A 14066-nucleotide genomic window follows, 5' to 3' on the forward strand; every position below is an offset into this window, starting at 1 on the left:
ACGGCTATTTGATAAGATGTAGTAGACAAAAAAAAAGGACAGAAATCATAAGTGTAAAGAGTCCTCAGCGCCCAAACTAGCTCCGCCCTTCGCCTTTCGACGCAACCTGCGGAAGTGAGGAAAAGAGAGCGACTGGTAAACTGCAGGCAGGCTTCCGGTCTGGCGTCGCAAAGAGACCGTAAATGGGAGAATCCAGTTTGGCCCCTCCCCCATGATGGGCGGTCCTGAGGAGTGACATATGCCAATGGCCAGCGATTCTTCCGGCACTCACCCAATGGCTCTGGAACTGGGCGGAGTCCTACGGCACGAGGCTTGTCCCCACGCGGTGCGGGGAGTTTACCGCAAACCTTCGGCAGTTCTGTTGCCAGGCTTCTGTAATTCTGCGGAGGGCTTGGGCACTTCTGCTAACGTGGGAAGAAATTGTGCAGAGTACGTGGGCTTTGAATCCGAAGTGCTGGAGCAAGACCTGGACCAGAGTTATGGGGCCGGCGCCCGCGGGAGGGCAGGATCGCGGAGCTGCTGGGGAGCCAGAGGTGGGTGAGCTGTCTGGGAGGAAAGAGGACTTTCCACGTGCCAGAGGTGGCAGAGACTGGCAGTTCGCTGGCGAGGGGCGCGAAGGCGGTCCCTTCTGGAAGAGCCTTATTCCATCACGTTTCCAGTCTGGGGCACCGAGACCGTCAGGGGAGACGGAACCTAGCGTTATTTGGATAGAAGCAGTAAAGCTTATTAAGCTTACTCCTTCGAGAACTGTGCACTTGGAAGTTGAGACCAAACCAGGTCATTTTCCTAACCAGGTCTTCCTCGTCATTGTGTGAGATCTAACCTCTTGTGCCCGGTTATGTGCTCTCCGCTGTAACAGGGCACAAGGTGGTGCTTCTGGAACCCTTCAGTAGAGCTCTCACCCGTGTGGGACCGTGGAGTGGGGGCGGGGCCCAGGGCTGTAGGGCAGAAGGTTTGGGATCCTGCAGACCAGGCTGTGAAGCCTGCTTACAGCATATGCATACTAACTGTGGAACCTTGAGCTCAGGGGCTCCTTTTAAGTGTGTATTTTCTGTTGGGATTACTGAGGATTGGGTGACTTACTGAGTATATTTTACAGAGGCCACTTATACTGATGTAGTCTATAGTCAGGGCTTCCTGGCAGGGGTAGAGCCTGAGCAAGAGTGGAGGTGGCATTTGCAGATTCCCAGGACTAACTGAGCAGAAGAGGAAGCTCCCTGGTGCATAGTACTGAAAATACAAGGAGCTCAAGCATTGCTTAGGCTCATTCAACTACTAACCCTAGGAAATCCAGGCAGGGCTCCATGCTTGTGCTGTCACATACACAAGGAGCCCTCAACTCAAGGAGTTTTCAGCCTAGAGCTCAGTAATATTCTTCTAAGTAATGATAATCCTGAGTTTTACAGTCGGATTCCCATTCAAAAGAGTGAACAGGAGCCTGTGAAGATTCTGCCCACATTCCTATCATGGTGGCACTTCAGGCAGTGGATGCTAGACATCTGTGACCTTACAGTGTCTTCTCTCCTCATTGGCCACAGGAGATGGAACCAGCTCCAGAAAGCACAGGCAAGGAGGGAAAGAAGGAGTCAAAGAAGCGTACCTTGGCAGAGCCTCCAGTGGAGGGCCTCCTGCAGCCAGTGAAGCTTAGCCGGGCAGAACTGTATAAGGAGCCCACCAATGAGGAGCTGAATCGGCTTCGGGAGACTGAGAGTCTCTTCCATTCCAGCTTGCTTCGCTTACAGGTACTACTGGGTGGCTGGGGCTTTGGTTAGAGGGTGGGCCCGGGACCCTGATGCTGAAGGACTCTCCCCTGTCTGTTTTTTCAGGTAGAGGAGCTACTAAAGGAAGTGAGGCTACCAGAGAAGAAGAAGGAGCGGATTGATACTTTCCTACGGGAGGTCAACCAGCGGGTCCTGAAGGTGCCCTCAACTCCTAAGACAAAGGTAAGGCAGGTAATGTGAAGAAATGGAAAGCCCTGGAGAGGTCCTCAGTGTGGGCATTTGAAACAGGGCCTCCTCTTCTCCAGAGGGGGTGGGGTGCTAGGGAGCTCATTTTCGCTGCCAGGAGGCTCAATTGGAAGTCCAGTCAACCATGTGTTCATTTGTTCAGCAAACACTTAGTTCCTTGCAGTACTTGTATTAGGATACATTAGTGAACAAAGAGGTCTGTTTTCTAGTGTTGGGCTTATAGTAAGTAAGTATATAAGTATATATACTTGTATATATATAAGTATATACTTATAATACCTTATAAGGTAGTAAGCATGGCAGGTAAACCATGTGGCAATGTTAGAAAGTGATAAGCACTATGGGCAAAGGAGAAAGTAGGGCAAGGTAAGGGAATTGTGGGGATATCAGAGGATGGGAATGGTCTGCAGCTTTAAATAGGGTGGTTCAGGTAGGCCCCTTTGAAATGACATTAGTGTGAAAACATTAGTGTGAAGAGTCAGCCATATAGATACCTAAGGGAGGAAGAGCATGCCAGGAAGGGGAAATAGTCAACACAAAGGCTCAAATGTAGGAGTAAGTCTGGTATATTCCTTGGATTGAACGAGGAGAAAATAGGAGATGAGTTCAGAAAGGCAATGGAGGAAGGAGGCATTTCATGCAGGGCCTTGTACGTAGAAATAAGGACTTTGGCTGTTGCTCAGGGTGAAATGAGAAACCACTGATGGGACATTTTTGGTAGAGCAGTGATGTGATCTAATTTCATTTTTATTTTTTATTTTTTTATTTTTTAAAAGATTTTATTTATTTGACAGAGAGATCACAAGTAGGCAGCGAGGCAGGCAGAGTGAGAGGGGGAAAGCAGGCTCCCCGCTAAGCAGAGAGCCCGATGTGGGGCTCGATCCCAGGACCCTGAGATCATGACCTGAGCCGAAGGCCGAGGCTTTAACCCACTGAGCCACCCAGGTGCCCCTAATTTCATTTTTAAAAACGTTCTCGGGGCGCCTTAGTAGCTCAGTTTGGTTAAGCCACTGTCTTTGGCTCAGGTCGTGATCCCGGAATCCTGGGATTGAGTCCCACATCAGGCTCCCAGCTCCGTGGGGAGTCTGCTTCTCCCTCTGACCCTCTCCCCTCTCATGCTCTCTCTCACTCTCTCTCTCAAATAAATAAGTAAAATCTTAAAAAAAAATAAAAACATTCACTCAGACTGTTGTGTTAGTAGAATGGAGAAACGCCTGAGTGGCTTAGTTGGTTAAGTATCTGCCTTTGGCGCCTGTTATGATCCCAGGGTCCTGGGATCCAGTCTCGCATCGGCCTTCTTGCTCATCAGGGAGCCTGCTTCTCCGTCTGCTGCTCCCTGTGCTTGTGCTTTCCCTGACAAATAAAATCTTTTTTTTTATTTATTAGATAGAGATCACAAGTAGGCAGAGGTAGGCAAAGAGAGAGAGGAAGGGAAGCAGGCTCCGTGCCAAGCAGAGAGCCCGATGCGGTCCTGGGCTCGATCCCAGGACCCTGGGATATGACCTGAGCCAAAGGCAGCGACTTTAACCCACTGAGCCACCCAGGTGCCCCTCACAAATAAAATCTTTAAAAAAAAAAAAAGTAGAATGGCGGAAGATAAAGGTAAAATCAGGGAAACCTATTATGTGGTGATCCCCTAGAAAGTGGTAGTATCTCAGACTAGGATGGAGAAGTAGAGAAGTGGTCAGTGTCTAGATGCTCTTGAAAGTGGAATGAGTGTTCTTTTTTTTTTTTTTTTTAAAGATTTTATTTATGTGACAGACAGAGATCACAAGTAGGCAGAGAGAGAGAAAGGGAAGCAGGCTCCCTGAAGAGCAGAGAGCCCAATGTGGGGCTCAATCCCAGGACCCTGAGATCATGACCCGAGCCGAAAGCAGAGGCTTTAACCCACTGAGCCACCCAGGCGCCCCGGAATGGGTGTTCTTAATGGAGATGAGTGAAGGTGATTTAAATGTTTTGGGCTTGAACAACTAGTGTGAAGTTGCCTTAATGAGGAGGACGTGTTTACAGAAAGACTAGGAGTTTTCAAATATGTTGAAGAGTTTAATTTCAGATGTCTACTAGACATCAAGGGGGGGGAAATGTCAGAAAGGCATTCAAATTAATATGTATCACTGTCTCTGTCCCCACAGCTGACTGACCAGACCTGGCTCCCAGCTGGGGTTCGAGTACCCCTCCACCAAGTGCCCTATACCGTGAAGGGCTGTTTCCGCTTCCTGCCTCCAGCCCAGGTCACTGTTGTGGGCAGCTACCTTTTGGGTACCTGCATCCGGCCGGACATCAATGTGGACATGGCAGTGACCATGCCCAGGGTGAGGTCCAGTATTTGGGTGATGAGGGGCCTGTTCCAGAAGAGTAGCGCAGCGGAAGCGTGCTGGGCCCATGAGGGGCCTGTTCCTTGACTACCTGCAAATTCCTGGGTCCCTCTTTCTTTCCAACCTGCCACTTGCCAGGAGGTTGAAATCTGAACTGGAAAAAGGGGGTGTGCCTGGGTGGCTCAGTTGGTTAAGTGTCTACCTTCGGCTCAGTCATTATCCCATGGTCCTGGGATTGAGCCCCACATTGGGCTCCCAGCTCAGTGGGGAGCCTGCTTCTCCCTCTCATTCCTGTTCATGCTCTCGCTCTCTCAAATAAATAAAATCTTAAAAAAACAACAAACAAACAAAATTTGTTCTTTCGCTATCTTCTTGAGGGCAGCTTAAATGTGCCCTTGGATCAGTTTCTGCTGTTTGGAACTTTGCCTTCCTTGTCTGAGAGCTAAGTATGTTGTTGTTAGCCCTGGTTCAGATACTCTGGCCAGGAAAGATCCCTGAGGTTTCTTTTCTTTTTTTTTTTTTCTTTAAGATTTTGTTTATCTATTTGGCACGGAGAGAGAGATCACAAGTAAACAGAGAGGCAGAGAGAGAAGGGGACCTTGAGACCATGACCTGAGCTTGAAGGCAGAGGCTTAACCCTCTGAGCCACCCAGGTGCCCCAGAGATCCCTGAGGTTTCTAACTGTGACTCACCCCAGCTCTCTAACAACTAGCAGTTAAGTGCCTGGTCATCTCTCCCTTCTTGTGACCCTCCCCAGGAGATCCTACAGGACAAGGATGGGTTGAACCAGCGCTACTTCCGCAAGCGCGCTCTCTACCTGGCCCACTTGGCTCACCATCTGGGCCAAGACCCCCTCTTTGGCAGTGTTCGCTTCTCCTACACCAACGGCTGCCACCTGAAACCCTCACTGCTGCTTCGGCCCCCTGGTGAGAGGCACACACTGGGCCGAAGGCACAGTCTGGGATGACAGATCCAGTGGGGGAGGTGTGGGGACCTCAAGTCCAAGGTGAGTGGTTTGGGCCTCAGGTTTGAAGGGGAAGGTATAAGGACCTCAGATTCGAAGGTGGGAGGGCATGGGCCCTCACGTAGGAGGAGGGTGGTAAAGGGCCCCACCTGGCAGGATCTCAGCACTCCCTGTCTCCCCCAGGGAAGGATGAGCGCCTGGTCACCGTACGTCTGCATCCATGCCCTCCACCTGACTTCTTCCGCGCCTGCCGCCTGTTGCCGTCTAAGAACAATGTGCGCTCTGCCTGGTACCGAGGGCAGAGTCCCCCAGGGGATGGTAAGCAGGCATTGGTATCAAGGTAGAGCTGAAGGGAAGGATGTTGTGGGGATTTCTCCTCCCGAGGCTTCCCCTCTCCCACAGGTAGCCCGGAGCCTCCCACCCCCCACTATAACACATGGGTCCTGCAGGACATGACCCTTGAGTCCCATATGCAGCTGCTGTCCACTGTGCTGGGCTCAGCTTTTGGGCTGAAGGATGGTGTGGCACTTCTGAAGGTCTGGCTGCGGCAGCGGGAGCTGGACAAGGTGAGTTGGGAGTGGCGCAGCTTCCCTGCCTCACTGGGTGGCGGGCTGGCCCTAAGCTTGGGCCTCTCTCTTCCATCTCATTTTCAGGGCCTGGGAGGGTTCAGTGGGTTCCTTGTCTCCATGCTGGTTGCCTTCCTTGTGTCCACACGCAAGATCCACAGCACTATGAGCGGCTACCAGGTCCTGAGGAGCGTCTTGCAGTTTCTGGGTAAGGTGGCTAGACCCCGAAAGGCCAAGGGTTCCACTCTTCCTGTGAATCCTCTCATCCTACCAGGGATCATTCAGTTTGTTGCCACCACACAGTTGAACAAACTGAATTCTGGAGGCAGGCAGTTGTAGCCACCTGACCAGAGGGGACAGTGTCATTAGGTCTGGGTCCCCTGGGAAGAAGATACCATCTGATACACCCATCTTCTCTGGCTCACTTCAGCCACCACAGATTTGACAGTCAACGGGATCAGCCTGTGTCTCAGCTCAGATCCCTCCTTGGTGAGTGGGGCAGAGTTGGGTCTGGACAAGGAGGCTTGATGGTAAGGCCCCAACCCTGACTGGCTTCTCTCTGTGTCTCCAAGCCGGCCCTGGCTGACTTCCACCAGGCCTTCCCTGTTGTCTTCCTGGACTCCTCAGGCTTTCTCAATCTCTGTGCTGATGTTACTGCCTCTACTTACCACCAGGTACCAATCCAATCGTCTCCCACTCCTGGGTACCCCTCATGTCCCAGTCCAGATTCTGTCCCTTCTGCCAGCCCCAGAGCCCCAGAAACTCCTCTCTAAAGAGCTTAGGTCAGGGTGTCTCTTGGTCTGAGCCCTCAGGTCAATGAAGAGAGGGGTAGAGTCGTGATAGTCTCACATGTGAGTTCCCTGTTTATCCTGTGGCCCCAGGTACAGCATGAGGCACGGCTGTCTATGGCATTGCTGGATAGTAGAGCTGATGACGGATTCCAGCTTCTGTTGATGACTCCCAAACCCATGATCCGGGCTTTTGACCATGTCTTGCAGTAAGTTTGGGGCTAGCAGGCTATGTCAGTGGGTCCTTTTTCCCTAGGGCTGCAGTGATGGGGCAGATGTGCTCAGGCAGGTGTTTAGATCTTCCTTGTTTTGGGGGGGAGGGTGGTCTTTGGGGTCAGCAGCACCTCATTCTGTCTCTTTGTCCCTCTGTGCCCCTCTAGTATCCATCCATTGAGTCGCCTACAGGCAGCATGTCACCGGCTAAAGCTGTGGCCAGAGCTGCAGGATCTTGGTGGGGACTATGTTTCTGCTGCTTTGGGCTCCCTCACCACACTTCTGGAGCAGGGCCTGGGGTCCCGTCTGCACCTGCTGGCCCATTCTCGGCCCCCAGTGTCAGAGGTGAGGTGCTGTGGGGGTGGGGAGTTTGTGGGCTTAAGAGGGACTAGATCCAGAGTCCCATGGGATACAAAAGACACCATTTCTCTAGCTAGATCTACTTACCTACCTACCTTTTTTTATTTCTTCTTTCCTTTTTTTTTTTTTTTAAATATTTTTTATTTATTTGACAGAGAGAAATCACAACTAGGCAGAGAGGCAGGCAGAGAGAGAGGAGGAAGCAGGCTCCCTGCAGAGCAGAGAGCCCGATGCGGGGCTCCATCCCAGGACTCTGGGATCATGACCTGAGCCGAAGGCAGAGGCTTTAACCCACTGAGCCACTCAGGCGCCCCTATTTCTTTTTTCTTTCTTTATCCATTACAGAGAGAATGTGTGTGTAAGCAGGGGGAGGGTCAGAGGCAGAGGGAGAAGCAGGCTCCTCACTGAGCGGGGAGCCCGATGTGAGGTTTGATCCTAGGATCCTGGGATCACGACCTAAGCTGAAGGCAGACACTTGACTGACTGAGCCACCCAGGTGCCCCTAGATCTTTATATCTGGGTTTCTGATCAAGCTGGGGCATTCTTGAGTTGAGCTAGCCTTTTTACACCCTTCAGTGGGACCTCAGCCAAGATCCACCGAAGCACAGAGACTCTGGGACCCTGACCCTGGGATTGCTCCTCCGGCCTGAGGGGCTGACCAGTGTCCTTGAGCTGGGTCCAGAGGCCAACCAGCCCGAGGTGAGGAGCCGAGGGGTCTGGGGATTTGGGCCTGTCTTGAGAAGTCCAAGCCGTGCGCTGGCAGAAGTGTGGATTATCCTCATGCCGCTTAGATTGCAGCCTTTCAGGGGTTTTTGACAGAGCCCATCTTTGTTGATTTCTCCTACCACCCATTGCCTTTCCTCAGGCTTCTGACTTCCGCCAGTTCTGGGGATCTCGCTCAGAGCTTCGGCGTTTCCAGGATGGAACCATTCGGGAAGCTGTGGTCTGGGAAGCAGGCTCTATGGCCCAGAAGCGCCTTATTCCCCACCAAGTGGTCACCCACCTCTTGGCACTGTGAGTCTTAGCATCTAGATGCTGGGAAGCAGCCATGGATTGGGGAGCCTTTTAGGAGGGTCTGGCCCAGGCTTTGGGCTGAGCAGCTCAAGTCCAGTCGCTTATTCCAGTAGCCTCAATGCCCACACTGAGTCTGTGCTATGCCCCTTTCCCAGCCATGCCAACATCCCAGATACCTGTGTCCACTATGTGGGGGGCCTTCTGGACGCATTAATCCAAAGCCCAAAAGAGGTAAGGGTTGTGTGTCAGGGCTCACCCTTAAGGTGAGGGGGGGTGGTTGCCGAGCAGCCTGTGCTGTGGAATTAGGTAGCAGGTGGAGGGTGCTTGCTACCTCAGCCAGACTGCACTTCCCGTAGTGTCCAGCAGAGGGGATGCTGACTCTATGGCAGCCTTAGCTGTGGCAAAATCCCAGGTGGTGGGGGTGGAGTGGGAGAGGGGGAATGGGTTCGGTAGGGTCCTGGTCTCCTGACTGTGTTCTCCTTCTTAGACCTCCAGCACAGGTGAGGAGGCCCTGGCAGTAGCTGTGCGTTGCTATGATGACCTCAGCCGCCTCCTGTGGGGGCTGGAAGATCTCCCGCTGACTGTGTCTGCTGTGCAGGGAGCTCACCCTGTGCTGCGGTATACTGAGGTGAGGTGCAAGGGGACAGGGAGCCCTTAATGCTTGGTGACCCCTTGCCTCTGGCCCACCCACCCAGTATTGCCCCTTCCAATTCCCATGTTCACTCTCCCTGTCTCAGGCCCCTTCCTTAGCCCTACTTCTTCCATAGGTGTTTCCACCTACCCCAGTCCGGCCAGCCTACTCCTTCTATGAGCAGCTTCGAGAGCGGGCCTCGCTGTTACCCCGGCCTGACAAGCCCTGTCCAGCCTACGTGGAGCCCATGACTGGTGAGGAGCCTCTTGGGAGGGATGAGAGGAAATTTTCCCACTCCAGCCCACAGTCTCGGGACCTCTTACCTTTCTTCCTAGTGGTATGTCACCTGGAGGGCAGTGGTCAGTGGCCACAGGACGCTGAGGCCATACGGCGGGTCCGAGCTGCCTTCCAGCTGCGCCTGGCAGAGCTGCTGACACAACAGCATGGGCTGCAGTGTCATGCCACAGCCACGCACACAGATGTCCTCAAGGTTAGCCTGGTGCAGGGTCGGGAGGTCCCAGGGAGGGAGGAGATGGGGTGTGAGGGTGCTCAGGCTGACCCGCATCTCTCACTCCATACGCTCTTTTGCCAGGATGGGTTCGTGTTCCGGGTTCGTGTGGCCTATCAGCGGGAGCCCCAGATCCTGAGGGAAATGCGGAGCCCTGAGGGGATGATCTCCTTGAGGGACACACCTGCCTCTCTCCGCCTCGAGAGGGAGATGAGGCACTTGCCCCTGCTCACCAGCGCCTTGCATGGGTATGGCCGCCTGTCTGAGAGGCCAGATGTTATATTACGGGTAGGAGTTATGGAGTCAGGCAAATTCTAGAACCCTCGCCCTGTCACCTCACTGGCTGTGTCCTTTTGGGCAGGAGGTCCCCCCTGCTCCGGCCTTATTTCTCATGTGTAAAATGGGAATTTTGTAGGACCAACCTGTTGGCATTAGATAGGGGTATGTGAGATTCTGTATAGAATGTGTTAGCACAGAGGGAGACTTCGGGGAAAGGTTGAGTAGAGAGTGGTGGTGGAGATGCAGTACTGTTCTTGGGCCCTGATGGCCTGAGGCTCATTGCCACTACTGTTCCCCATCCACAGGCTCCAGCAGCAACACCCAGCCTTCTCAGGTGTGGCGCGGCTGGCCAAGCGGTGGGTACGCGCCCAGCTTCTGGGTGCGGGGTTCACGGACGAGAGCCTGGACCTGGTGGTTGCTGCTCTTTTCCTGCATCCTGAGCCCTTCACCCCTCCCAGGTGATTCTCTCCATCTTTACCTTAGACAGAAAGTTCCCCTTGGGGCCAGCTTTCATCCCTTAGGCTATACCTTCAGTCCAAATGGGAGAGGGTAGCTGAAACAGGTGACAGAAGGGGTTCTGAGACACTCCCCCACCACCAATCCCTGCCAAGGGGTCTAGGTTGTCTAGACCACTGGGTGAGCCCTGGGATGTGTGGTTGGGCTCAAACTCTTTGCTCACTCTTTTTTCTTAGCTCCCCTCAAGTCGGCTTCCTTCGGTTCCTTTTCTTGGTGTCAACCTTTGATTGGAAGAACAACCCCCTTATTGTCAACCTCAACAACGAGCTCACTGGTAAGTGGTAGGACTGGGGTTAGACCACCGCAGGAAAGACTGTTTATAGATTGCAGAGTAGGGCATGTGGGGTTCTCCCTGTCAGTCTGTCAGGTGCCTTTATGTGTGTGTGCCTTAACTTTCCCGGATATTTGTGCTTGACCCCAGTGGCCTTGGCGTGGGGGAATTACTAGGAAGAAGAGGCCCAGTCCAAGTCTTTAGGGAGTTCTGAGGCTGGAGAGGTATGGTTTGCTTACATGATGATCAGAAACAGAATGGGCTAAGGGTGGTAAGCAGGCTACCTGGTGGGGGCTGTGAAGGGAAGAAGGGAGTAGAAGGGGGACACTGAATGCTGGGTTAGAAGTCTTGTGTGGAGCAGGAAAGGGCCCAGATTAGATGCCCAGACCTCTTGGGGAGTAGGGGTGATGATTTCCAGTTGTAACATGAGGAGCTCCTGGTCCCAGCAGAGAGGAGGGTGTCAGCTTCCTAATTCCCCAGGTGTGTGGGAGCATAGGGTGGGAGGGGGTCAGGGGCAGGCCTCAGCTTGTGCAAGCCCGGAAACTAGACTGGGGTGCCAGGCAGTGGAAAATTCTGCCTCTGGGCTGAGCTTGGGACTTTAGCGCCCCACCCAACAGGGCAGACATGGTGTCCTTTTCATTGCTTTTGTCTGTTGGGGGAGGGCCATCAAAAAATCCCTGCGATGGGCCAGCAGAAGACCTGGGGCAGTAGAGCATGTCGGGAAAGGAGCAGGCTGACCCAGGACCCCGTCTTGTTCACAGTGGAGGAGCAGGGGGAGATTCGCAGTGGCTTCCTGGCAGCTCGGACACAACTCCCGGTCATGGTCATCATTACACCCCAGGATCGTAAAAACTCTGTATGGACACAGGATGGACCCACGCCCCAGGTGCAGTGCCATCCCTACTTCCAAATTTGTGTTTTTCTTCCCCCAAGGAAAAAGTAGGCCCAGTCCGACCTCAGAGAGACCCACCGTTAGGTCTGATCTGTTTGCTGTATTTGTATCCCCTCTAGATTCTACAGCAGCTTGTGGTCCTGGCCGCTGAGGCCTTGCCTGTCCTAGAGAAGCAGCTAATGGATCCCCAGGGGCCTGGAGACATCAGGGTAAGCCCCTGACCATGAGTGGCTCTGGGGTTCTGGCGAGTCTGCCTTTGAACATTGGAATTCTGGAGGTGTGGGGGCCTGGCTCTCTCCAGGCTGCATGCCTCTAGCCTCTGCTCCTCCTGAGAGGGTGAAGCTGACCCCAGCTGGGGCTTCGTGTTCCCACCTTCAGATGAGCATTTGGGCCTCTAATGGGGGTGGGTGGGCAGGCGTCAGACAAAAGAGAAGGAGGAATCCGAGGTGGGCATGTAGGAGGCTTTGTGGTCCACCTCTCAACTCGCAGTTGGCACTGCTGACCTACCTGTCCTACCCTTCCTCAGACAGTGTTCCGGCCGCCCTTGGATTTGTATGACGTGCTGATCCGCCTGTCTCCCCGCCACATCCCCCGGCACCGCCAAGCTGTGGACTCGCCAGCTGCCTCCTTCTGCCGTGGCCTGCTCAGTGAGCCAGGGCCAACTTCCCTGATGCCTGTGCTGGGCTATGATCCTCCTCAGCTCTATCTGGCACAGCTCAGGGTAGGCCCTAAGGGACTGACTAAACCTGGGGAGGGGACTTCCAAGTGAACCTGGGGCCATGGAGGTGATTCTCAGGTGTCCAACACCTGTAGTCTTTTTTTTTTTTTTAAAGATTTTATTTATTTATTTGACAGATAGAGATCACAAGTAGGGAGAGAGGCAGGCATAGAGAGAGAGAGAGAGGAGGAAGCAGGCTCCCTGCCAAGCAGAGAGCCCGATGCGGGGCTCGATCCCAGGACGCTGGGATCATGACCTGAGCGAAAGGCAGAGGCTTAACTCACTGAGACACCCAGGCGCCCCCAACACCTGTAGTCTTATCTGTGTCCTGCCCTTTCCTAGGAGGCCTTTGGGGACCTGGCCCTTTTCTTCTATGACCAGCATGGTGGAGAGGTGATCGGTGTTCTCTGGAAGCCCAGCAGCTTCCAGCCCCAGCCCTTCAAGGTGTGCTGGCTGGTGATAACCGTGTATTCGTGAGTGTGTGCTTGCAGTTCCATGTGGGCACGCCTGTCTGTATGTGGCGGCGTGCTCTCTGAGTGACCGTGGGTCAGGTGTGGAGCACGTGTCTTGCATGTCTGTCTCCACTACTGCTGTTCCTCTCCACCGCTCGCATGTTGTCTCTGGTGTACCTTTGGGACACTCAGTCCACATTTCTCTGCTTCCCCTAGGCCTCCAATGTGAAGGGGCGCATGGTGACGTCTCAAGGTGGGGAGCTGGTGATGGTGCCCAATGTGGAAGCGATCCTGGAGGACTGGGCCATCCTCGGTGAAGGCCTGGTGCAGGCCGTGGAGGCCCGAAGTGAGAGGTGGACCGTGTGATCTCCATCCCTAGGAGCAAGCTGTAGGTGACAGCAGGACTTCAAACTTCTGGAATGGCATGACCTCCACCCTTGCCACGTATGGATCCTTCGTGGAGTACCTGCCAGTCTGAACACACTGAGATGTTCCCCCAAAGAAGCCCTGCCCCAATTTTCTGTCTGATGCTTCAGCACTGGGGCAGGGGCCTGGGATCCTAGAGAGTTCCCTGGGTCTGTCTGAACTCCCAGAAGAGGAGGGTGAGCCAGCTCAGAGAGGGAGCTAAATGAACCCAGAAGATCCATCTACCTGTCAGCCCTGGCCTAGGCTTCTTTTTGTCTTCCTAGGATGTTTCTAGAAGCTTGGAGAGGACGACATGTGCCCAGGGCTGAGGCTTTGTCTCCTTCCTATTGCCAGGATATGTGCCTAGACCTTACAGTATGCCCTTCGGTGTAGGGTCTGAACTTTAAATAGGGCCCAGAGGAGGTGAGATACTTGCTGACGGTCCCAGAATTCCCACATTGAGAGGGGTGCTGCTGCTTTCCAGGGTGGGATATGGAAACGGGACAGAGGGCAGAAGGGGCTGGCTGGGTGAAGGGGTGAGAGGGACAGCTGGTCCTTTAGTCCAGGAAAGCTGCAGAGAGCACCTGTGCTGCCCTGGCTGCTCAGTGTCTCAGTCCCTCTGGCTCCGTGCCTCTGCCTGTTCATGTCACAAATTGCCCCCACCTTGTCCCTGCAGTGGGCATGCAGAAGAGAGCAAGACCCTGATCCTGCTCTCCAGGAGCTCTCCATATCAGGGTGGGTAGGGGGGTTGCTGCCTCCTTTCAGCCCGGTACACACCTCTCTTCTGGCAGCCTCTCCCTTCTCTGTCTCCCCTAATCCTGGATGTTTTACAGACTCAGCTCAAATAGTACTTCCTCCAACCCTTCCCACACCCCCAGCCTGAGGTGCTCTTTCTCTTCTCTGAAACATTGGAGCAGTTATTGTCTGTTCAGCTTACTTAGTGGTCACATTCAGTGGCATGCACCCTTCTGTTGTCTTAAACTTGGATTTTAAATTAAATTAGTTACTTTTGGGGCACTTTGGTGGCTCAGTCATTAGGTGTCTGTCTTTGGCTTAGGTCAGGATCTCAGAGTCCTGGGATCAAGTCCCATGTTGGACTCCCTGCTCAGCAGGAAGCCTGCTTTTCCCTCTTCTGCTCCCCCTGCTTGTGTTCCCTCTCTTGCTGTGATAAAATCTTTAAAAAAAAAAAAAATCACTTACTTTCCCC

At 53.5% G+C, this 14066-nt stretch overlaps 1 protein-coding gene across 1 annotated transcript; it reads left to right on the forward strand.

Annotated features, from left to right (window-relative positions):
• Nucleotides 1-301: 301 nt before the first annotated feature.
• On the forward strand, nucleotides 302-14066 carry NOL6 (nucleolar protein 6). Its single transcript, XM_046022873.1, has 26 exons — nucleotides 302-533; nucleotides 1539-1742; nucleotides 1827-1943; nucleotides 4100-4279; nucleotides 5040-5208; nucleotides 5430-5564; nucleotides 5649-5812; nucleotides 5900-6020; nucleotides 6243-6301; nucleotides 6385-6486; nucleotides 6694-6809; nucleotides 6981-7158; nucleotides 7750-7872; nucleotides 8039-8187; nucleotides 8343-8418; nucleotides 8675-8815; nucleotides 8955-9072; nucleotides 9154-9308; nucleotides 9411-9574; nucleotides 9911-10063; nucleotides 10298-10395; nucleotides 11154-11278; nucleotides 11404-11493; nucleotides 11811-12005; nucleotides 12345-12446; nucleotides 12671-14066. Exons 1-26 carry the CDS (start codon nucleotides 480-482, stop codon nucleotides 12818-12820), a joined length of 3438 nt encoding a protein of 1145 aa, XP_045878829.1. The 5' UTR covers nucleotides 302-479; the 3' UTR covers nucleotides 12821-14066.

This window comes from Meles meles, chromosome 11, assembly GCF_922984935.1.
Source record: "Meles meles chromosome 11, mMelMel3.1 paternal haplotype, whole genome shotgun sequence".
NCBI lineage: Eukaryota > Metazoa > Chordata > Mammalia > Carnivora > Mustelidae > Meles > Meles meles.